The sequence below is a fragment of the Coffea arabica genome, chromosome 9c (assembly GCF_036785885.1).
Source record: "Coffea arabica cultivar ET-39 chromosome 9c, Coffea Arabica ET-39 HiFi, whole genome shotgun sequence".
NCBI lineage: Eukaryota > Viridiplantae > Streptophyta > Magnoliopsida > Gentianales > Rubiaceae > Coffea > Coffea arabica.
Genome location: NC_092326.1, coordinates 32,642,565 through 32,667,225, shown reverse-complemented (window position 1 = coordinate 32,667,225; position 24,661 = coordinate 32,642,565). Strand labels below are relative to the sequence as shown.

At 35.9% G+C, this 24,661-nt stretch overlaps 1 protein-coding gene across 2 annotated transcripts in view; it reads left to right on the top strand.

Annotated features, from left to right (window-relative positions):
- Nucleotides 1-3,667: 3,667 nt before the first annotated feature.
- The window catches only part of LOC113708693 (187-kDa microtubule-associated protein AIR9), a 36,162-nt gene continuing 15,168 nt past the window's right edge, over nt 3,668-24,661 (top strand). Inside the window, exons 1-21 of one of the 2 annotated variants that reach the window (XM_072065255.1) lie at nt 3,668-3,805; nt 4,439-5,407; nt 6,115-6,186; nt 6,921-6,986; nt 7,155-7,226; nt 7,319-7,384; nt 7,507-7,569; nt 7,686-7,751; nt 9,049-9,148; nt 9,660-9,761; nt 9,857-10,089; nt 10,155-10,269; nt 12,430-12,550; nt 12,673-12,848; nt 13,723-13,858; nt 14,680-14,780; nt 14,888-14,935; nt 15,377-15,561; nt 15,643-15,760; nt 15,857-15,984; nt 17,653-17,821. In XM_072065255.1, coding sequence (XP_071921356.1) covers nt 4,496-5,407; nt 6,115-6,186; nt 6,921-6,986; nt 7,155-7,226; nt 7,319-7,384; nt 7,507-7,569; nt 7,686-7,751; nt 9,049-9,148; nt 9,660-9,761; nt 9,857-10,089; nt 10,155-10,269; nt 12,430-12,550; nt 12,673-12,848; nt 13,723-13,858; nt 14,680-14,780; nt 14,888-14,935; nt 15,377-15,561; nt 15,643-15,760; nt 15,857-15,984; nt 17,653-17,821 — 3,049 coding nt within the window. In that variant the 5' untranslated portion in view covers nt 3,668-3,805; nt 4,439-4,495. Of the gene's footprint in view, nt 3,895-4,438; nt 5,408-6,114; nt 6,187-6,920; nt 6,987-7,154; nt 7,227-7,318; nt 7,385-7,506; nt 7,570-7,685; nt 7,752-9,048; nt 9,149-9,659; nt 9,762-9,856; nt 10,090-10,154; nt 10,270-12,429; nt 12,551-12,672; nt 12,849-13,722; nt 13,859-14,679; nt 14,781-14,887; nt 14,936-15,376; nt 15,562-15,642; nt 15,761-15,856; nt 15,985-17,652; nt 17,822-24,661 lie in introns of both variants that reach the window. The other variant, XM_072065254.1, reaches the window with a different exon arrangement.

Below are 24,661 nucleotides of genomic sequence, written 5' to 3'. Positions count from 1 at the left end.
GCATCTGGGCTCTGTACAACGGAAACCCTTTTTCACTGTTTACTTTTGACTCTTCTAAATTCCGTGAGATTTCTCTTGGGCTTTTCCAATTCTTCGGAAATCAATTGAATGTATCCAATTAAATCACGCGGGATTGACACGATGAGGAGCGGCTAATTTCCTCCTCTACCCAAAGGGTGACGCAAGGGCACGGTCCATAATATCTGTGAGATCTAATCGAATCTTCATTATTTCTCCCAATTTATTGTTATTCGTGCATTTCCTGAATTAATTGTTCATGGGTATTTGATTAATTGAATATCAACGGCCGGGTATTTGATTTAATTTAATAGCCTACTGCCACGTTAATTAAATAGAATCCGTAATTGTTCATTTAGTTAACACCCCGTGGCAACCACCATAATTGGCTTTATGATGGGGAAATGCAGGATCTAATTTAAATAAACCCTCTTAGCGTGTTTATTGGTTAGGGTTGGGTTCTTCTAGCTTTAATGCAATTGGGTAATTAAATTTCTACGGTCGTACCTAGGGTTGTTATCTGATTAGGGAAGCAGTCAATAGTCGTACCTTGACTGCCGAAAAGGTAAGGAATAATTGGTTGTCAGAGCTTATTGATAACTATAACCAACCTAGTGATGAATGGGTGAGATATCTTTGCATCGATGATCATTTAATCGGACCGTGCCTGAGCAGTTAATCCTTTGGGTAGAACTTTTATTAATTGCTATTTCTAGTGAATTGTGCTTTGTGAGTTAGTTTTGAATTTTGTTTGTTTTATTTTATTTTATTTTTATTTGCCTCTCATTGAAAATCCCCCAATTTCGTTCTACTAATTTGAAAAGAAATAATTTCCTACCTGCTCCCTGTGGAATCGACCCTACTTGCCATTGTACGCAAAATTAGTATTTTTATAGATAAATCCGGTATATCGGATCAAGCAAACTCTTCGGGAACAGGGTGAATCAAGTAACCCATTGCACACCTAGGGTCCCTGCTCCAGTACTTGGATTTGTTCTATAATTATTTAATTAAGGTGGTAATTAGGACTTTTTAGTAATTATTATTGCACAGGTTCGGCACCTGTCAGCGATCGATGTTGGAGGAGGGGAAGGGTAGTGGGTGGTTGTGATAGGTAATGTTTAACAAATTTGTAAAAGATATCTCAATAAAATTACTAAATTTCGAAAATATCTTAAAATACATCCAAAAAACATTCTAATCTAAATGGAGAACATATAGTAGAAATTTTTTGAAATACAATACTACAGTAATATTTTTGAAAATTACTCCTGAAACATCTAATATGGATTAGCATTTTTTTTCAAAAACTATATTTATTTTTGGAGTCTATAGCAACAACTCAAAAAATACACACAATATCAAGTACAATTCAAAAAAATAAAAATAAGAAATAACAAAAAGTTACCAAATTCTAAAATACTTCCTTCTTCCCCCATTACCACCACCCTCCACCGCCACCATTTATGTCCTCCTCCACCATCTCTATCACCGCCCCTTCTCTCTCATCTAGATAGCGGGGAAGGGAGGGGAAGTGCTTGTGGGAAAGGGGATCAGAGGAGAGGGGAAGAGAGAGGAAAAAGAAGGGGGAGAAAAAGGAAGAGAGGGAGGTGGAAGAGAGAGGAGAGGGGAGGGGGAGTGGCAGTAATGGTGGTGGAAGAGGAAGAAAGGAGATAGGGAGGAAGACGTGTAGTGGGTCACCCACTGTGGGTGGTGAAGGTTTTTTTTTAAATTTTAAAAGATATCTACTAAAATTTTAAATTCTAAAAATACTCCAAAATACTTTTTCAATAATATTTCAAAAAACACTCTCAAAAACACTGAGCCATCTAGAGTAAAGATTTTCACAAATATTGTTATAGTCAAATTTTTGCAAATATATACAAAAAAATCCCTAATTTATACGGAGCCTGGATATTTGGAGATTCAAATTGTAATTTGGTCATACCTAAAGATAAACGGATGCACAATTGTGAGTAGCCCTCAGAATAAATTAAAAAAAAAAGAGGAAAGTACACCCAAGATTTCCTAACTAACAACCATTTGGACTGTTGACAACCATCAATGTCTTTAAGATTTGGTGGGGTGGGAAATTAAAGATTTAAATCTTATCTTTAATTACTTGTCACTATATATGGTTTGCCACTTTGAATGACTTCTTCTAATTCAAAGAGGTGCGTAATGCATTGTTTGTTTCGATGGTGATTTAGGCCTTGTTTGGAACCCAAGTTTCTTGTCAAGTTTGTCTGTTACAAGTTTTTTAAAAACTTTAGTTACAATAATCTCAAAAAATTTTTCAAAAATTTTAAACTATACATTTTAAAATATTAAAAAATCTACACATTTCAAAAATTTTTTAAAAACCTTCTACAATAAATTATAATAAAATTTTAAATAAATTCCCAAAAAATTCACATTCCAAATAGGGCCTTAGTTCCCGTCGATTCTTCTGTAGGACCAATTAGACTCAATCATATAGAATAGGCTGAAGTAAAAGTAGGAATTGGTGTAAGTAAATAAGTGACGATTGAAAAAAGAAAAAAAAAAAATTCTTCATACGGTCCTACCCGTTTCTCTCCTTAGGCAAATTTCCGTCCAATATATTATGGTTTTAAATTTGATTTCAAATTCAACCTTTTCCCACCCTCCTTTTTCCGCCCACTCACTCTCCCAAATAATAATCCAAATCCGAAATTCCAAATCCGAGAGATTCACAACAAAACAAATCCTCTATCATCCCATTCATTTCTTTCCTCAAATATAAAAAGCAAAAAGTGCACACTGGACCGGTGGTTACACTTCTCTGACACATCAGGTAACAAAAGTCATACTATAAGGCAAAAATGTCGTACCACCCATGACTTTTGTCCCCCATATTAGTGCCCCAAATATCCAATCTCTTGCTCTATTCCACTCCTAAGTACTTTTAATTTTTGAGTTAGAAAGATTATGCAATAATATTCATTAAATATAAAAGGTTCAAAGCGTTCACTTTTTATTTGGCTTGCAAATTTGTCCATTTATCTTGGATGTTTCTTGAGAATATGAACTTGCATTTTAAAGAATATCTCAAATAATAATTGAAGGTTTAGTGGCCCACCAAAATAATTAACACACAAAAGCTTCGCATCTGTGCCGATAATAATAACTATCATCTAATAATTAATAGAAAATTGCATGAACTGGTCACAATAAATGTTCAAGAAAATTACGAATTTATGCTTGCACTAAAACTATATAATCTAATTTAGATTTAATTTGGAAGTACTATAATAATTAACACAAAATTTAACCCAAATGTTATCTAATGCACATCTAACATGTCCTCTTTAATGATTCTTGCTCCATAAATATTATCTTGATAATCCTCGCGTAAACCGGCTAATTAAGACCTCGGTGGGATTGTCATTTTTGAGGAGTTTTTGGAAAAGATATTACTATAACACTTTTTTTTGGGATATGATGTGTTGAAAAAAATATTTACGGGCAACCAATAATTTTCACCAGAGAATGGCAATTCAGGTAAGAGGGGACGATCCAAGCAAGGTGTAGAAGTATACTACTGCCATTATGGAGATTAAATAAATTATTAAAAAAGAAGAGAGAGAATCAGAGGATAAAATATCAGCAGTTACTTTTATACTGCCCTCACTTTTCTTTTTCAAGCCACGCTTTCGTAAAGTACGATATAGGAGTGTGGATTGGACGAGAGTGGGACTGTTTTGTTTCCCTTTATTAAAAAATGTTTCTTGTTCTCTGCTTCAAACAGTGAAGCCCTTCAAGAAAAGTAAGTAAAAATGGTCCAAATGTAGTTGAACTGCAGCTTTTTCTTGAGCTTCTTGCTTACTACTGCATCAGATCTATTCTGCACTTTTGGTATGTAAAAACCCGCGTCTTTTTAACCCTTTTTGCTGTATCAATAAGTCCTTTTCTGTGTTTGGTTTTTTTTTTTTTTTTTTAAGATTTCTGGGCTCTCAAGAATTTGGCTGAAGAGGTTGAATTTTAGTAAAAGAAGCTGCATTATGTGATAGATCTAAGGGGGTCCCTTTTCTGTCGGTGTATGCATTCATTTCCCCATGAACTGTTGTTGTTTCTAGTAAAGTAACAAATTTGCTGCTGTTTTTATTTTTTCAGCCAGTCGCTTTTCCTTTTTAATGTGAATAGATGCCCAAAAAGATGGGATTTTGTAAAAGAAGAGTGAGGAGACTAGAGTTTTAGTCTAATTTTGTATAACTTACCTGCTGCAAGTGAAATTCAGTAGAGAATTTGGTGCAGTTTCACTTAATATAAGTAAATTCAAGGTTTTTGTGCTTCTTCTTCTTCCTTTTTTGTCGGGTAAATGTAGAATTTCTTGGAAATTTATAGAAAGATGGAGTTCTAGAATGTAGTTTATGTGTTTGGTTAATTTTTCTTTTACTAGATTGGGTTGGATAACTTGGTTTTGGAGGCTCCTCGGGCTTGAATCCTGTGAATACTAATGGAGGAGCCATTAGTTCGATCTACTGATGATTCAGTGGAGAAGTCGCTAAATTCTGAGATAGAGAAGCCATTGTCGGTGGATAATTTTGAGGAAATGTCTCAAGAATCAGAGTCTATGAATCCATCATCTGCTGAGAGTGTTAAAAGAGCGTCAAAATGTGCCAAACCAAATGCTTCGACACTGCCAAAGGGCACTGCTCGTATTGGGATAGCGAAAAGGAGGACTGAAGTCAAGAATGGTTCAGTTGCTAATTCAACAACTGCAATAAGATCAACTTTGACTAGGCCAACTATAAGTAGTGTGACACGGAGCTTGGGTTCTGTGCCAGTTGTTAGGAGGAATAGCACTGGTGGTTTAGCTGAAAAACAACCAATATCATTGCTGACAAAACGGCAGGATGGTGGTGTTTCTTCAGTGGCTGGTAGGAAGACTAGTTCTTCGGTCTCAGAAACAGTAAGGCGGTCCCTTCCAGAGATTCGGAGGAGCTCATTGCCTTCTGTTGGTACTGGAGCTACCAATAGGACCAGCATTTCAGATATTAGAAAGTCAGTTCCTGTATCCACTGTTACTAGAAGTCCAAGAAGCTCATCAACTTCTGATGCAAGCAAGCATGAATATCTAAAAAAAACTCCTGTCAGGCCATCTCCGCCTTCAGTTTCATCCACTAAGAAGGTTGCTTCTACATCACTTGATAGTACTGGCAGCAGCTCTGTGGTTAGAAAAGCGGTTGGAAAAATCTCTTCTCCAACTGTTCGGACGCCAACAACTGGATCTAAAGGTGGGTCATTTTCAACATCATTTGATAAGAGTTCGAATTTGTCTAGTCGCAAGAAGGCCGGGACTCCTGAAAGTCGAGATTCACGGCTTATTATGCTTCCTCAAGTGGAGAACAAAGCTGGTGATGATGTGGTATGCTTACTTTTTTTGCATTTCCTTGCCATTAGATGAAAAATTTTATTAATATTTTACAAAATTCAGTAAAAGAAATAGGGTGCCACGGGCTTAACCTTTGAAACCTTCTCATGCATGATACAACAATGCACATCCTTGTGCCATAGTTGTCTTCACTGCACTCGTATATAAAATGGGTAGAAACCTTTGGGTTATAGATTGTATAGGATTATTTCGTTGGTTTTTCACCATTTTCTTTGGCAAACATTATTTCCTTTTGCTTGCAGTCAGCTTTAGGATTGATTTCTGATAGTTTTTGCAATTACTAGAAATATTTGATACTCTTTAAGTTCTACCAATGTATTACTAAGTTCACTAAGCATAGCACAACTTGAAGAGATGCAAGGGTAAAGCCCATGTTCCAGTGAGTGGTATTCCTTAGCATGTTCTCTGTTTTTCATGCATTTTAAGTGACCAGGCATGAAATTTACTAGTGTTATGGTTGCTGTATTATGTCTGCAATTTCCCTCTATATTTCTTTCCTTTCGTATCTGTCCCATCATTTTATCTTGTTATTACTAAACCTTATTATTCTTCATGTTTATGTTTCTTTGATTGCTATTTAACAGGTTATTTGTCTGAAAACCTTTTGAAAATTCTCCCCCTCCCTGTCTCTCCAAGTTTCTCTATTTTCTACGTCTTATTCAAATTCTTTTTCCATCAAGAGATTGGATCTTAGAGGCCACAAAATACGTAGTCTGAACAGCAGTGGGCTGAACTTGTCCTCAAGTTTGGAGGTATGTTGTTCTTCTTAGACTGCTTTATTTTGCAAGGCTCCTTGTCCTCTTTCATTTGTATGTGATCACTGTTTGCTGTTGCTAAGGAGACTGAAAACAAACATAAGGAACTACAATTGTTCTCATGCTATTAGGAATTAATGAAGCTTAGATTGCTGACAAGTACTTTCTTTATGTTGTTGGAGAGTTTTTTCTAAGAAATTCATGAAACTTGAAGAATTTATCCGCCCATCCTACGAAAATTCTGGCTCTGCATTGTAAATTGTACTTCATTAGTTCAAGCTACTAAGAGGAATTACACTATCCTTGAAATGCCTGATTCTATAGGCAAATCTGGTTTTTTATTGCATCATCTGAAATACTGGTATGTGTGGGTTTGATAGGACCTCTCAAAAAAAATTGATAATAAAGGTAGATTACGTGGATGTTGATGTATTAAATAACTACTTCTGTGCTTTTTTTTTTTTTTTTTTTCAGTTTATAGATGCTATCTCTCATCTATAATGACGCACACGTACCAACATTTCAGCTGAGGCTATTAAAGTCAAGACTATCCACAGGAAAAGATATAATATTTTTTATTGTTATGAATATGATGGTATTCTCCGTGCTGTAAACAAGCCATTCATAATTAAAGAAGCAAAGACTAACATTCATTCAACTTTTTGATTGCACCAGAAGTGCAGTTTTTTTTTATACGAGTTACTCTTTTGACTGATTATCCTGTTGGGCAGTTTGTTTATCTCCGGGACAATCTCTTGTCTACGTTGGATGGCATCAAAATACTGAAGCGAGTAAAGGTTTGTTAAAAAACTGTCTTTTCACCTGTCATTCTTTTTGATGCATGCTGTAATAGAAGTAATTTATATTGGAATTCAGACTTTCTTTAGCTTATATGTTGGTCTACAAGTTATTACAGTTCTTCATTAAAAATAAGCTTCTCACTAGTTATTCTGTGGGATATTTAGGTTCTTGATTTGAGCTTCAATGATTTCAAAGGGCCTGGTTTTGAACCACTTGAGAATTGCAAAGTGCTACAGGTATAAATTTTCTTGCAGATTAGATGCACTTGCTATTGGCTGTGATAGGCTTTTCTCTTGCTATAAGGTTCTATTATATTCTTTTCTTGTAGCAACTGTATCTTGCTGGGAACCAGATTACATCATTAGTTAGTCTCCCTGAGCTTCCTAATTTGGAGGTGAGCCCCAATCTTGTTTCCCATTTTATCCATCCTTCATCAAGTTTTTTCCCATGTTTCTGTACATGTTTCATCAAGCTTCTGATCTGTTATTTGTTGTTTACTCCTCTCCTTTTTTTCAGTTTCTTTCTATTGCTCAAAACAAATTAAAGTCTCTGGCTATGGCAAGCCAACCTCGGCTACAGGTTTGTTAGTTCATTAACAAGGTGATGCTACCTAAAAAAAAAATAGAAAAGAAAAGAAAAAGAAACAAGGTGAAGATTTATTGTGGTACTTTATGTGTTACTTCCCATCTATGCAGGTATTAGCTGCCAGTAAAAACAAAATATCAACGTTGAAGGGCTTCCCACATTTACCAGTCCTTGAGGTCAGTTTAGTACATTTGGCTTGGTGTCTTTTTTATCTGAATTTTTTTAACCATTGTGATTTCAGTTCATTAAGCATTAGATAGCATTTATTTGAAGAAAATAAAAGTGACCATATCTGTTTTGGTCCCTATTGATAGGCCTCAAACTAGCCCGTTGAGATGACAATCACCATGTTATGTAGTCTTTTTTCCTTATGCTTTATATTATTTAGATTGCTTATAATAACAAGTTATATTTGTGAAACATAAGTAAAAGGGAAGCTTGCTGTGCATTACGCGCTGTGGTTGAGGACAAGAGAGTGAAACTTTACCTGTAAGAGGATGAGAAAAAGGAGAGATGATATATTTTTCCTGTTTACAAGTTCTACACAGAAAAGGAAACAACATAGAAACTTAATTTTTACTCGAAATTGGAAGGAAACAAATAAACTTGTTTTTTTCTAATTGAAGTTGACTGGGAAAGAAGAAAATTTTATGTAGGAAAGAAATGTCAAGTGCCGCCTTTTACGTTATTGACAGTGGAAAAGAATTCTGAATTTGTATCCTTTTTCCCTCTTCATTCACACAAAAATCAAAAAGCTCGGTTCGGACTTTATGGGGATCTCGAACCATAGCATTTCTCATCTCTCTTCTCTGCTGATATGTCTTATTCTCCAGGAGATGTAATATTTTTCTCTTAAAATTTCTTCTTTCCTCTTCAGTTCTACACATCAGTTTTCATCATTTAGTTTGTTTCATGCAGCATTGTGCACTGGAATGCTGCAATTTTAGTGTTTTACCTGTAAAGTCTTTCAAACACAGCAGACAATGACCTAGGGTTGCAGCTTTATGAGATAATGGCCATTCCGGGCATCTCTATGCATTTTGTCATTCATCTTCTGACTACCGAACAGAAACACTAATTAGTTAGACTCGTCAGTTCCTTTAAAATCACCATGATACTGGTTGGCTTAACCATTTATTTTTGCTGACATGACTGTTTTAAAATAAGAAAATTGTGGAAATGAGATTTTTATGAACCGGTGGGGGAATTTCAAATTGTTCCTTGTCAAATATGATTTGCAGTATATTTACATAAATATTAAATCTTATACAGATATATCTATGCATATATATGATGATATGAGTAGATATTTTAAGGCCTTTTGAAATAATATTTCTAGGGACTATTTTCTTCTAGTAATTTTGCTGATATTTTTATTGACTATTTTCTTCTAGTATTTTTCTTTGAGCTTTGCAGATGTTCTCTGATATGCTCATATATGACTGATATTTTCCATTTTCTGTAACTCTGTAGCATTTGCGAGTGGAGGAGAATCCTATTCTTAAGATGCCTCATCTAGAAGCAGCTTCTGTTTTGCTTGTTGGTCCAACATTGAAAAAGTTCAATGACAGAGGTAAGCTATGCTTTTTGAGCCATTTGTCTTGTTATTCCCTCTCTATTTTTATATTTCTCTCTTTCTCAGTCACAGACACACTTACCAAGGCACGCATACATGCGCCTTCACTTTTTCTTTTTCTTCTAGGTTAGCTGTCGGAATCTGCCTTTTGCTCCTAGATGCATGTTATGTTTGATGATTAACTGTTTGCAGATAGTCACCTCTGTCATTGCATTTCCTTGTTTCCTCCGTAATGGGCCCTCGACTGAAAGTCACTTTTTCAGGAGATATACTCTATTTTTGTTTTTCCTTGTCACCCTCCATTTAATGTTTGCCCCTGCTTCGGCTCAACCTCATTCAAGGAAATGTTCAACACCAAATTAAAATGTCCACCTTATTCTGTCTTAGTCTTTTGTCCTGTTGCTGATCTTTTATTTGTTCTTCTGTATGAAATGTGATCAATTTTTTTGAATATTGTCTCATTGCATCCTTAAATTTTGGCTTACTTGGTCCTGGAACTCTTTTATAGATCTTTCACGTGAGGAAGTTGTGCTTGCAAAACGCTATCCTGCTCATACAGCTGTGTGCATTAGAGGTGGTTGGGAGTTTTGCCGTCCAGACCAAGCTGTTGGTGAGTCTGAAGGATAAGGGAAACTATGGCTCTTATTATGTTTGATCTTCATCATTTTTGTTTTGTTTCTCCTAATTTTTCTGCGTTATCTCCAGATTCAGCATTTCGATTTTTGCTTGAACAATGGAAAGAACAACTTCCACCAGGATTCCTGTTAAGAGGAGCCTCAGTTGAGCAACCATTTGAAGAAGATCCCTGCTGCTGTAACTTTGATTTTGTCAAAGATGAATGTGCAAGTACTGATGCAGAATTATTCTTAAAATACCAGTGGTTTATAGGAGACAAGACTCCATCAAACTTCAGAGCAATTCCTGGTGCAACTGAAAAGGTAGAAAGTTGTTTAAGGGTTTTAAATTTCTGAACATCTCTTATCCTTTTTTTTTGTGATGTCAGGTATATTGGCCAAAACGTGAGGAGGTCAATAGAATTCTGAAAGTGGAGTGTACACCTATCTTGGCAGACACTGAATACCCCTCAATTTTTGCAATATCTTTCCCAGTTTCTCCTGGTATTTTTCTTCCTTTAACATCCATAATAATCTTCTGATTGTTCCATAATAGTCTATGGTGTTATTGTTCACTCATTTGACTTGTTTTACTGTAATGTGGAGTTATTTGTTGTGAAATCAGTCTGTTTTTCATTTTGTGCGCCCATGCATCCCTTTCTCAAGTCTAGCGTCTGAAGTCCTAGTCTTCCCCATTTTTGAGGTCCTGTCAAGTGGAATTTCTTGTGAAGTTTCAGTTCCTTTAGTTTCCAAAGCTGCATTTTCCTTAGATCAACTCTTTTATTTTTGGTGTCAGTCCAATAGCATAGTGAAGTAGTAGCCATGTTCTGAAATGGACACCAACTATGTGAGCTATATTTATCTATGCATCTTAGTATCCATATGCAAGGAAAAGTCTATGGTTTGGTAGATACATTGAGTTTCAGTAGAAATAGAATGTAGTGGAATTTTTTCTAAAATAAGACCGACTAAGAGAAATTCAGAATATGATATTTAGACGTTAAAAGTAGGGATTGTTCAAGATATGTGATATTTTGTGCTGAGTGATGTGCTTTAGGCAGACTCTGTTGTTGAACTAAAATTGATTAAAGTGACTCCCTCGCCAAATTCTGCTTTGTTAGGTTTGTTGTTTAGTTTCCAGGTGTTAGTACCATCGGGTTTTGCATAATTAATTTCATGGATGGGGAGAAAATTTGTTCTCTCTCATTGTTGTCAAAGCTAATCTAGGACATGTCTGAAAGAACTTAATTCTTCTGTTATCAACCTCCTATAGTTGGGTTCTAGGAATTAAGGTGAGCCAAGCAACTTAAAATATCCTGAACTTTCAAACGGAGAATAAAGATGAAGAATTGCTGATAGATTCATATTTGTGTTTACTTTATGTTTGCTTTAAGGTGTTGATCTGTAATTCGATTAAGTTGGGATTCATTTCCTTCCATTTATGGATCCTTTTTTTGGGTGTCATTTTGAACTTCTTTATCATCAAGCTGAGAAGTTATGAATCTAGACTCCCATAATATTATTTGATGAATAAGAAATTAGGCTCTTTTTTATACAGAATCTCGTGTCTACAGTTTAGTTTCAGTCAAATGGTTTTGCACTATGAAAAATCTCTTTTGAACTTGAAAAAATAGAGCATTATGCACTCGAAATATTACAATTAGCCACATTTTTGTAAGGGGATCCTTCTTACTTGCAACTGTTGAGTAATTCCACAAAACATCACATCTATGTCTTTGCAATATAAACAGTAAATTCAGCATAATGTTTTCTATCCTTGGATTTAGTTCGATTTGTTTGAAGCTGCTTGTATAAGGATTTCTGCTTACTTTTGCTACTGAAAATTTCCTAATTTATAAGTTGTAAAGACTTTTCTAGTCACAAGAATTTTTGATCTTTCTAATATCTATTAAAACTTGGCCATCCTCAAAACACTGCAATGTATTCCGATACATTTTCCACTTAGTTTGTTGAATTTACCACTTGAATACGTCATTCATGTTCTCGTAAGTTCGTTTGATTGCTGCTACTTCACAAGTTGCAATAGGATCATTTATGGGTTTAAGACAACAGTATCAAAGTCTGATTCTAATTATGAATTTCAAGTCTGCTATATCTAGACTACTTCCTAATATGCATTCAATAGAGAATATTGTATTCAGCTCTATCCCTTTAGCCATTTTTATTTGTGGCATTTCTCCTTGTTTCTATATGTTTCATTTGGTTGACAACCTGGAAAGTCAGATATAAATAAGTGGGGAGAAGACAGTATAATCAGGATTTTGGGTTAAAAATGATTACTGATGACATGGGAAAGCAGTCTCTGAGACCAGTTGTCATAGGACCAGTTGATACAGTGGTCCCGAACATGAGAGAATGTGTCAAAAGCTTGATTATAGGAGCTTACTTGACCTATAATATTCCATGACAAATTCAAACAGGAAATTATGCTTAGTTTTGACAAGGTCATTGGTTTTTGCCGTGGTATCTTCAGTTCTTTGCTTTAGTCCATTGTGTTAGAGCCGATATGGAAGCTCTTGTCTAGAGGTTTTTGGAGATGCTGTGAAAAATGTTTAGTATTAGAATACTTCTTATTACAAAACTGTTAGTTTAAGTGTGCTTTTTAATCATTAAACTTGATTATGCTTTTGATTTGCTGTGAAGGAACTAGGCATCCAAAGGTTTTAAAGACTGACATCCAGGGAGATCTTGTTGAAGGAAACACTATTAGGGGATATGCTGAAGTTGCCTGGTGTGGTGGGACTCCAGGAAAGGGAGTTTCTAGGTAAGATTTCTCAAGTTCTTGTAAAAAAATACTTTGGTTATGTAGATTGTCTACTGTCTGAAAGATGCAGTTTCCTTGCTGAGTATGGGAATGAGTCTAACTTATTGCTTCATGTTGTTTAGTTGGTTGAGAAGAAGATGGAATAGCAGTCCTGTGGTAATTGTTGGTGCAGAAGGCGAGGAATATTGTTTGACTCTTGATGATGTTGATTCTTGTTTGGTTTATATGTATACTCCTGTTACTGAAGAAGGTGCTAAAGGGGAACCTCAGTATGCAATAACGGATCATGTAAAAGCAGGTCAAAACATCTCTGTCTTACTCTCTTTCTTTGTTTCTTCTTGTCTGCAAAAGCAAATTATTTGTTAGTCATTTTAAGGTGGGCAAACTAGAATAAAATTTATTCTTCCAACTCCACTCTGGTACTGCTGTGAGGTGATTTGGTGTAGCATAACTGCTTTAATTATTCATAATGCTTGAACAGGCATCCAACTGCCATTTAACATGTTTCACATTAATCATCTTTGATGTACTGTTAATCCAACTGCTTGTTGGGCACCAAACATCCTGAAGGTTTTGTACCTTAACAATACATAATCAGATTGGCTGTTGAAGACAAATGATCATCAGCTTGCTAGCAAAAACCAGTATCATACCTTTCATTTTGTAACTTACACAGTTATCAAGTAGTAGTCAAATTCTTCGAGTCATCAATTTCACTTATACTATTTTTGGTGGATTTCTGTCATTCACACAGAACTCAATGAAGTGTTACTATATCTTGCTTATATCTGTTCACCTCCAACTTTCTTCTACAAATTTGGCTGATGGGAAGCTTTAAGTGTTTGTTTTTCCTTTTTCTTTGTTATCTTATGTGGTTGACATACGAAAACTTTGTCATTATCAGGCTGTCTAACATTGGAGATGATGTTTTGATATTGTTAAAAATCCAACTTTTGATGATAGAAGCAGTCAAGTAACTAAGATGGACAAGAAATTAGGTAGACATTGGCATGTGATACCAATTTGACATGAAACAGGCTTAAACATTAAGCATATGCTTCACTTGTACAAAGGCCTAAATAGTCTTCTTTCTGCTTCTACCTTTGGCATTGAGTATAACTACATATTTCTTTTGCTTCATGACATTTGATTTATTAATTTCCTATTTTCAGCTCCTCCATCAGTGAGCAATGTGCAAATAATTGGAGATGTGGTGGAGGGAAATATGATCAAAGGAATTGGACAGTACTTTGGAGGAAGAGAAGGTCCCAGCAAGTATGAGTGGTTACGAGAGGATAAGGATATTGGGTTAGTATATTTGTCTTTTCTATGCTTCTTTTTTCATTCCTGATGCGGATGAACAAAAATAGCTGATGATTGGTCCTCCTTCTTGATAATCTTGTTAATGGTTGGTTTATAATCTCATGAAACTAGAACTGATGGTCATAATCGTTCAAAGGAAAATTAATTTCCTTTCCTTTGCTACCCTCTTTTTGGCATTTTGTAATATGAGGCTGGCCAAAAGGAATATTATACTAATATTGTGATGAGACATTATCAGTGTCTTTGCCTCCTCAACTTACTAACCATGTATGCATTTAGCTTTCAGCTGCTGCATATCACTTCAACCTTAAAAGTTTATGCTAAGCAACCATCAAAGTTCCAACCATGTCAATTACTTCTAACAATGCATGCGCTAGTAACCTGATGACGTCTAAATGAATTTCACTGTAACTATTACCTTATACTTGATGTGTGGAGGCAGTACTTCTTGAAATTCAGAGTGACTTAGAGCTCTAATTATGTGAGCTGCAATTGATACCATTTTGACGAAAAAATTTCACTAACTTCATGAACTATTGGAGAAAATTCTTCTGTAAATACGAGTCTCTTTCCATGTAGGAGCACTCTCTAGTATGAAGTTGAAGAATGGAATTCAGATAGACAATATTGTATTGGGCATTATAACCTCAAGCTGGTCTGACGTCTGTTAGACTGAAAAATGGGTGTCAGTGTAACACTGTTAGTGCAGGCCTCAGAATATGCATGAGATGTTAATGAAAGTTTGTTGCAACATGGTTTTCTTAACCGATTGGGTTGCAATCCTCTTTTCTCCCTTTCTTCTGCAGAGTACCTGTATTGGTATCAACTGGTACAAATGAGTATACACTAATGAAAGAAGATATTGGCCGGCATTTGACATTTGTATACCTACCCGTGAATTTTGAAGGTTGTTTTAACTCTGTTGAACTATTAAAAGATTTCTTCTTTGCTTATGTTGCAAGTCAATTGCTTTTAGTGGCATAAATAAAGAATTGTCGTGTTCTTTGGTTACAGGGCAGGAAGGAAAGCCAGTGTCAACAATCTCCCAAATGGTTAAGCGGGGTACATTTCTTTGATGCTAACACCATCAGCTTCTATTGTAGTTGAAAGCTAGCTTTGGTAGTAATGTTCATATTTCAACCAGTTCTTGTTTGGAAACTTAACTGAACTTGGCCATCCGTTAATAGTTGAGTTTGAAATACACATTTTAAGTACTAAAATTGGAAATATAACTTCTTGATTAAATTCTGATTATTCAAAAGAAAAGAACTATCCATGGAGAGGAAGAGTCATATTATTTCACTTGTGTTGGATGCTATGCCTTAAATAAATTTTTCGCGACAAGTAATTTTTTTTTTTTGGGGGGGGGGTGTTTGGTTGGGGAAGAAGTGCCAGAATGGTCAGAGTACTCTCTCTCCACTTCTTGTAAATATATCTTTTGTCATGTTGAAATTGGTTATACATCATTTAGTTCTTACACTTTTGTCTTGACCTGAACTATAGCTCCCCCAAAAGTAACCAATGTGAAAATAATTGGCGAACTAAAGGAAGGAAGTAAGGTTACTGTTACTGGAATTGTCACTGGAGGAACTGAAGGGTCTAGCAGGGTTCAGTGGTTTAAAACCTCCTCCCTGACTTTTCAGGGAGAAAATGGTCTTGAAGCATTAAGCACCTCTAAAATTGCAAAGGTAACAAGATGTGCAATTGTGGTATCTTACTTAATATTTCACATTGCTCTGCCATTCTAACGGGACTTATGCTTTCATTAGGCATTTAGAATTCCTTTGGGAGCTGTGGGCCACTATATTGTTGCAAAATTTACTCCAATGACACCTGATGGTGAAGCAGGTGAACCAGCATATGTTCTGGCTGAAAGAGCTGTGGAAAGTGAGTATTTTTACTTGAGATGTTTGCTTTCCTTCTGAAATGTAGGTCAATTGATATTGGAGATAACCTGATAATGCCTGTTTTACATGTTCCCAGCTCTTCCACCTAGCCTAAATTTCTTGTCCATAACGGGTGATTACTCCGAAGATGGCATATTGACAGCGTCATATGGATATATTGGTGGTCATGAGGGAAAAAGTATCTATAATTGGTATCTTCATGAGGTACACGGTTATTGTCTCCAGGCTACTATTACAAGTTCTAAGCAATAAAATATAAACTCTAGCTTGAAGGGACAGTGAAACCATCTAAATGGTAACTACAACCGTTTATATGCATCTCAACTTGGGTCTTCGTATCTGCAAATTCGTGTATACATGGTACTCGCTTATTTCTGAAAGTTGGCAATTGTCACTCCTAGTGATTTCTTTGAAGCAGTAATTTTGTCTGAATTTGAGATACCTATGCTTAAATGTCACCTTTTCCCCAACCTTTTTCTATTTCAGTTTCCTGCATGATACTAGTTGACAATAGCAGCAGCAATAAGAATTCAAAATTAATCTTCACTCTCCATGCAATAAAGGTCATCCTGTTTCTCTTCCCAGAAAACTTGTTCCAATGCTAACATAATACTGTCCCGAGTCTCAAGCTCAACATGAATAAATTCTGATCTTGCACTTTTCTATATCTCAATTCTCGATAATTGGCACTAGGAATGTCAATGGGTTGGGGCTTACTCGGATCCAACCCAGACCCAACATACTTGGGTAGGGTTTGGGTTTAATTTGTCAGACCCAGACCTAGACCTTGTAAGAGAGTCATGGGTTTGGGTAACACTTGGTTTTCTATGATCTAGACTCGAACTTAGATTCAAACCAGACCCACCCAGACTGTAAATTTATAAAATAATCTAATATTCTATGTCATTGTAACTGGTACAAACTTTTTCAGGAAAAGGAAAAAAATTAAAAGCAAACAAATGAAATATTGAATGTAGATGTAGATGAAGCTTTGAAAATAAATAGTTATAGTTGATAATAGTTCTTTCTTTGATTCTATGATCTTGCATTCAACATCTTGATTGTAATTTTATTATTTGAAAATAAAAATTGGATGGTGTCAATGTTACTTTTGAATTTTATATATTTTCAAAATATTTATTTAGTTCTTCATTGTATGTTCAGAAAAATATCCAGGGATACCCAGACCCATGAGTATATGGGTCTGGGTTTACTTTTTCAAACCCATAAGGGTCTAGGTTTGGATCTGGGTCTAACTGAATTTAATGTGTCTATATCTGGATCAAAGGGATCCAACTCAGACCTTACATATTGACATGTCCAATTGACACGCTTTTGTCTTCTAAATTATGTTATCCTCCTCATCCTCTTCTGTTCTCTCTATGAGGCTGCGGATGATGTGGGGATGGGGAGCAATAATTTGTCTTCTAAGCCTGGAATAAACAAATATGAAGTCCTCCAAAATTGACAAAGAGACTATTACACAAGGAAAACCATTCTCGCATTATCCCGTGAGTTATTAGTTCAACCTTTTGAGGTTGAACTGATTCATGTAGCATTTTTATATTATGTTGGAATATTAGTCTCTGGGATAACAGTAGTTTATGCACACGCTTACACTGTAAAGCTCAAATAGGCTACTGTACAACACAAAGTATTCCAATAGTGGCAATTCTGGTTGACCATGGAAAGTCAAGCATGATGGATCATAGGACTAAAAATGGTCAATTTGTCTTCAGTAAAAGAAACTATTGGTTCCCACAAGATATTACATAGTAGAATGGAGCTTCTTAGTATCTTGGTCTTTGTTTTTCAGCTTTCATATCTTTCATTCCATCATTTGTAAACTGACATCTTTGCAATTTTCTTCAGGCTGAAAATGAATTGGGTTCTTTGATAGCTGAGCTCTCTGGTCATTTACAGTATCGTATCACTAAAGATGCTATTGGTAAATTCATATCCTTTACATGTACACCTGTTCGTGATGACGGAACTGTGGGCGAGTCAAGAACTTGCTTTGGGCAGGAACGTGTTCGTCCTGGTAAGCACAATTATTTTTAGGCATTGAGTTTATACCCTCTGAACAAAGAGAAATCTTGTGATTCCAACTTTTCCACTTGCCCTTATTATTAAACACACATTTATATCTCATTGAGCCTCAGTTTTCCTCCTTGTACAATTATTGTCCCCATGAGACAAATTCAAATCTCAACTCATATAGAAGAAGCAAAGTTGAAGCTTTGTTACAAATTGGTTGATAATTGTATACATACCCGGTTGCTTTGTGAAATGAAACTATTGTTGTGTTGTCAATGAGCAATTTAGCCATATCCTGACAAAGCAGGGGGTGAATTGGAAATCTTGAGATAACAATGTAGAATAAGCCATCTTGGGACATACCAATATGGGAAGGCGTGATAATTACCTCAGCATAAAGAGTGCATTACTTTTTTAAGTTTCTCAGTGTCTTTTATGCCAAACAAGCATCTAAATAGGCTTCGATATAGCAGGAAAATGAAAGATCTTGTGGCTGAAAAATATAAAGATCATGAGACTTTGGTGCTACAGGTTGCCTGAGTGTTAACAAACTACAACTTTATAGAAATTCGCCACATGTATATACAGTGGATTGTTCTCAATGTTGTGCCTTAATTATTGTTAAGAGAATATAAGTATTCTTGTAGATAATAAATTAGTAAGGGTATTCTTGTAAATAGTTTGTTAGGTTTGTACTCCTATAAATACTAGTTGGTCACTCATAATACGGTGACTAGATATTTTCCTCCCAAGATACCTGTTAACATGGTATCAGAGCAAAAGTCCTAGGGTTAGGGTTAAACATCTAGCAAAAGTCTTGACGCGATACTGTTCATCGTGCACTGTTCACGCGATACTATTCACGCGGTACTGTTCATCGTGCGTACTATTCATCGAGTGAACAGTGCGCGATGAACAGTATCGCGTCAAGACTTTTGCTAGATGTTTTTATAACTGACAAGACTCACATTCTAACGAAGATAATTGATTCAAAGTAGGAACCAACTTTTTCAAATTTTGTAAAGACGGATGACCTAAACGACAGTGAATTTCAAGAGGAGAAACAGTAGCAGGACATACTATCGGACCATTGAAGTTGAGAAAGTAAAGACCATTATGCTCATGCCCTCCACCAATCGTCCTCTTTGTCTTCAAATCCTGAATGACAACAGAATCAGGAGAAAAAGTAACTGTACACTGTAGAAATTTAGTGAGCTTACTAACAGACATTAGATTAAATAGCAAATTGGGTACGTAAAGAACAGAAGACAGCGGAAGTGATGGATTAATTTCTACAGTGCCTAGTCCTTTAACTTTAGTGGTAGATCCATCAGTTAAAGTAACGTGAGGAAAGGGAGTAGACTCTTGAAAATTAGAAAAAATTTTAGAGGTACCTGACATATGATCAGTAGCCCCGGAGTCAATAATCCATGAGTCATTACCTTTTTGTACTAAAGAAGCAGAGGGAAGAGATGCGTGACTTGTAGCTTAGTATTATAAGAATTTAACATAATCTTCTTCGGATATAGTAACAGTTTTCTGGGACCCATGTGCTGAAGAACTTGATTCAACTTGATCAGTGGTAACCCCATTAGCAAAACTTTCAACCATAGCGAATAGCATTTCAAACAAAACAGCAATCAAAATTTGCGATGAACAGTGCGCCGTGAACAGTGCGCGTGAATAGTATTGAGAGTTAATTGGTGAAGTGCGTGGCATATCAGGAACTTTCTCAACCATGGAACGACAAGAGTAAACTTGAAGATGAGGACGAGATAATCAAGTTATGGAATCTGGTGGACTAGATAACTCAGGTAATAAAGGGGAAGAGACTGGTAAAACAGAAGAGGAAAAAGAGGGACACTGGTCTAATTCACAAGACATACTTTGTTTGATAAAATACGGAGTGGATTCAAAGAAAGTAACATCAGCACAAGTAAAAAATCGATTTAAAACTGGACTGTAACATCTATACCCTTTTTGCGCTCGTGCATATCTTAAGAAAATACACTTAATAGCACGAGAATCTAATTTATCCATCCCGGGAGCAAGCTGATGAACAAAGCACACACATCCAAAAATACGAGGAGGCAATTTAAACACAGGTTCATGAGGAAAAAGAATGGAGTGAGGTAATTGACCTCCAAGAATATTAGATGGCATGCGATTAATTAAATAACATGCAGTTAGAACTGCATCACTCCAAAATTGTTTGGGCACATTCATGTGCAACAACAGTGTTCGAGCAATTTCGATTAAATGTCCAATTTTCCTTTCAGCAACTCCATTCTGTTGTGGAGTGTGAGGACAAGAGGATTGATGAATAATACCAGACTTAGTCATAAAAGTATTAAAAGGAGTGAAAAAATATTCTTTCGCATTATCACTGCAAAGTATACGTACAGGCATACCAAATTGATTCTTTATTTCTGTAACAAATGCACAAAAAATGGAATATAATTCTGAACGATCTTTCATTAAATAAAGCCATGTAACTCTGGAAAAATCATCAATAAAGACTACAAAATATTTAAAACCTAACTTTGAAGTGACTCGACTAAGACTCCAAACATCAGAATGAACTAACAAAAAGGGTTCAGAAACCTGTTTATTGACTTTAGGAGCAAAAGAAACACGATGATGCTTTCCTCCCAAGATACCTGTTAACAATTATGACTAGTCATTTGTTGGGGGCCATTATGAAAAGGCACACATGGGGTTGAAGTTAATATGTGATTGTCAAAAAGATATGAGAGAACAGTGGGATTTTTTTAATAAGACCAACTTGATGTGATTGCTTTCCCTCTTTAGTCTCTCATGGTGAAAAGTGAAGATGGCATAAAGATTTAAAAAGGGCACATTGGTGGGTATAGTTTGGGCATCAGATATTACTGCACGGTATCAGCTACAGCATGGTAAATGGTCAAAGGCAAATAATTACTTTAGTGCCTTCTTAGATGGAGTATAAGTGCAACAAAAAGATAGTTGAGAATGTCTTGAAAGATCTGTTCAAATTCTTTTTTTGGTGCAAAAAATACAAAATTTTATCAAGATTATTGAGTTATATGTAGCCCTCCATTTCATAGGCATCTTCTATTGCATTTTACCTTTTTTGTATGTCAATAGAGAGTAAACTATATACCAAGCTTAATTTGTTAGAGACGAGGCTTCCTAGCACTATCATTAGATGAAGCAATGCTAACAATTACTGTTCCAAAGCACGGATAAAGCCAGAATGAGACCTTTGACAACTCATTTTTCCTCAGTTGGCTTGATATGAATATGCAGAAAGTCCAGATGAGATCAAATCAAGGCATGGGAAAGTAAATAGTGGCATGATGTTTGATTCTGACAGTCCATGGATAAAATTATATGTTACATCATTTGGGCATTTATGTAAATTTTAAAAGAAAAGAAATGAACAAAAAACTCTGCTTTCCTTTATTTTCCCACACACTAAATTTGCTTACAAGGTAGGCATTTATAGGACAACCCTATCATAGTTCTGCCACCACTTAAGGTAATAGAACCATGATTTTAGGGATTACATAATCAACTCATATCCGATCTATTCAAACTTGATTGATCATAAGCATTAAAATCCCATAATCATGGGAGGTAATATCTCTCATAATCATGGGAGATAATTATGGAAGATAATATCTTCCATAATCATAGGAGATAATATCTTCCATAATCATAGGAGATAATATCTTCGACACCCCCTCTCAAGTTGGTGCATATATATTTATCATGTCCAACTTGCTTGTAAGAAGTTCAAAATTTGGTCTGAGGAGTCCTTTGGTGAGAATGTCAGCTATTTGCTGAGCTGATGGAACAAATGGCATGCAGATAATTCCTCCTTCAAGTTTCTCTTTTATGAAGTGGCGGTCAATCTCAATATGTTTGGTTCTATCATGTTGCACAGGATTATGAGCTATGCTAATTGCCGCCTGGTTATCACAATAGAGCCTCATTGGAAGTTCAATAGGTCTTTTCAGCTCCTCTAAAACTCTCTTCAGTCATAACATCTCACACACACCATGAGCCATAGCTCGGTACTCTGCCTCTGCACTACTACGAGCTACAACACTTTGTTTCTTACTTCTCCAAGTAACCAAATTGCCCCATACAAAGGTACAATACCCCGAGGTCGATCTTCTATCAATGACTGATCCTGCCCAATCAGCATCTGTATAGGCTTCAATGGTCTTTCGATCTCCTCTTTTAAAGAAAATCCCTTTCCTGGAGTACTTTTTAAGTACCTCAGAATTCGATATACTGCATCAAGGTGCTCTTCATATGGAGAATGCATAAACTGGCTCACAACACTCACTGAAAAAGCTATATCAGGACGAGTGTGAGCCATGTAAATTAGCTTGCCTACTAACTTTTGGTATCAAGCAGTATCAACTAGTGTTCCATCTTTTATATCTGCTAACTTGTGATTTGGATCCATAGGAGTGTCTGCAGGTCGACATCCACTCATCCCTGTTTCCTTTAAAAGATCCAAAACATACTTGCGTTGGGACACAACAATGCCCTTCTTGGACCGAGCTACCTCCATCCCTAAGAAATATCGTAGTGTTCCCAAATCTTTGATTTCAAAGCTAGAAGCAAGACACTTCTTCAGCCGTTCCATCTCAATTAAGTCATCTCCTGTGAGGATGATATCATCCACGTACACAATGAGTACTACTATCTTCCCATTCTTGGAGTGTTTAACAAACATGGTGTGATCACTCTGAGCTTGGGTATAGCCTTGATCCTTTACCGACCTAGTAAATTTTTCAAACCAGGCCCTAGGAGATTGTTTGAGACCATATAACGATTTTTTTAGCTTGCAAACTCTAGACTGAAACTTCCCTTCAAATCCAGGGGGAGAATCCATGTATACCTCTTCCTCTAGATCACCATTTAAAAATGCATTCTTGACATCAAGTTGTTGGAGTGGCCAATCAAGGTTTACTGCTATTGAGAGAAGCACCCTAATAGTGTTTAATTTTGCCACTGGAACAAAAGTTTCAAGATAATCGATCCCGTAGGTTTGGGTAAACCCTTGAGCCACCAATCGAGCTTTGTACCGTTCCAATGTCCCATTGGAGTTATACTTGATGGTAAAGACCCATTTATACCCTATTGTCTTTTTCCCTTGTGGCAGGTTTGTTACTTCCCATGTTTGATTCTTCTCAAGAGCATACATCTCTTCTTCAATAGCCTTTCTCCACTCTGGAACTTGTAATGCTTCCTGTACATTCTTTGGATTTTTCACAGAAGAAAGTTGTGAAGTAAATGTCAAGAAAGTAGGGGATAACTTTTCATAAGAGACATAGTTAGTCATAGGGTGTTTGGTACAAGAACGCACTCCCTTTCGAAGTGCAATAGGAAGATCCAAATCAGCAATCTTTGAATTAGAGGAAACTTTATCTGATGACTCAAAAACATCAAATTTTGCCCTAGGTTCGGATTCCTTGTTGTGAAGAGAAGGGGGAGCTTTATCTTTTCCTCGATTTTTCCTGACATAGGTTTTCAAGGTTTTTTCAGTTACATTCCCATCTCTTTCACTAAGAGAATTCGACTCTGTTATTGGCACTAAAGACAAGAGATCCTCTTCTAATCCCTGATCAATTTTTTCACGTTTTTCAAAATCCTTTTGACGGGCAAATTGAAGAGTGTCATTTGATTTTTCAGGATTATTATCTTGAAAAGATTCTTGTTGAGGAAATTGTGCTGTTGATTCTTCTAAAAAATCAGAAAAATCAATTCTCCTATCAACAAAATTTTGATCAGGAATTTGATTTTCAATACGAAAAACATCATCATCTTCTACAAGTTCTTCTACATGCCGAGTCCCCCCCTGAAGAGGATCTCCAAAGAAAGGTTTATCTTCAAAAAATGTTACATCCGTGGTTACAAACATTTTTTTCGAAATGGGGTCAAAGCATTTATACCCCTTTTACGTGGGTGCATATCCAACAAAAATGCATTTTCTTGCTCGAGGGTCTAACTTACTTCGACCTTGTTCATGATTGTGAACAAAGGCTATGCACCCAAACACCTTTAATGAGACTTCATATGCTAATCGAGACATGGGATAAATTGTTTTGAAAAAATTCAGAGGAGTTTGGAAATTCAAGGTTCTTGAGGGCATTCTGTTTATGAGATATGTAGCAGTTAAAATTGCTTCGCCCCATAGATATTTAGGAACATTTCTTGAAAAAAGTAATGCCCTCGCCACTTCTAAAAGATGTTTATTTTTTCTTTCAGCTACCCCATTTTGTTGTGGGGTATCATTGCAGGAGCTTTGATGCACAATCCCTTTTTCAAGAAAAAAACTTCCCAAAATTTTATTGAAATATTTTTTTCCATTGTCACTCCGAACAATTTTGATTTTTTCTTGAAATTGTGTCAAAACCATGCTGTAGAATTTTTGAAACACACTTGCAACCTCTGATTTCTCTCTTAACAAATACACCCAACAAACCCTTGTGTGATCATCGATGAATGTAACAAACCATTTTTTTCCAGATGAAGTTGAAATTCTAGAGGGATCCCAAACATCAGTATGTAATAGAAAAAACGGTTTTGAGGGTTGATAAGGATGTATAGAAAATGTAGACCGATGATGTTTAGCCAATTCGCAGATTTCACATTGAAAGGAAGATGAATCTTTATTCTTAAACAAATCTGGGAATAAGTATTTCATGTAATAAAAACTAGGATGTCCTAGTCTAAAGTGCCATAACATAATCTCTTTATTGCTAGTAATAGAGACAGACTCGTAACATGTGTTTTTGATTGGTGTTGTCATATTTGATCCATCTTCAAGGAAGTAAAGTCCCCC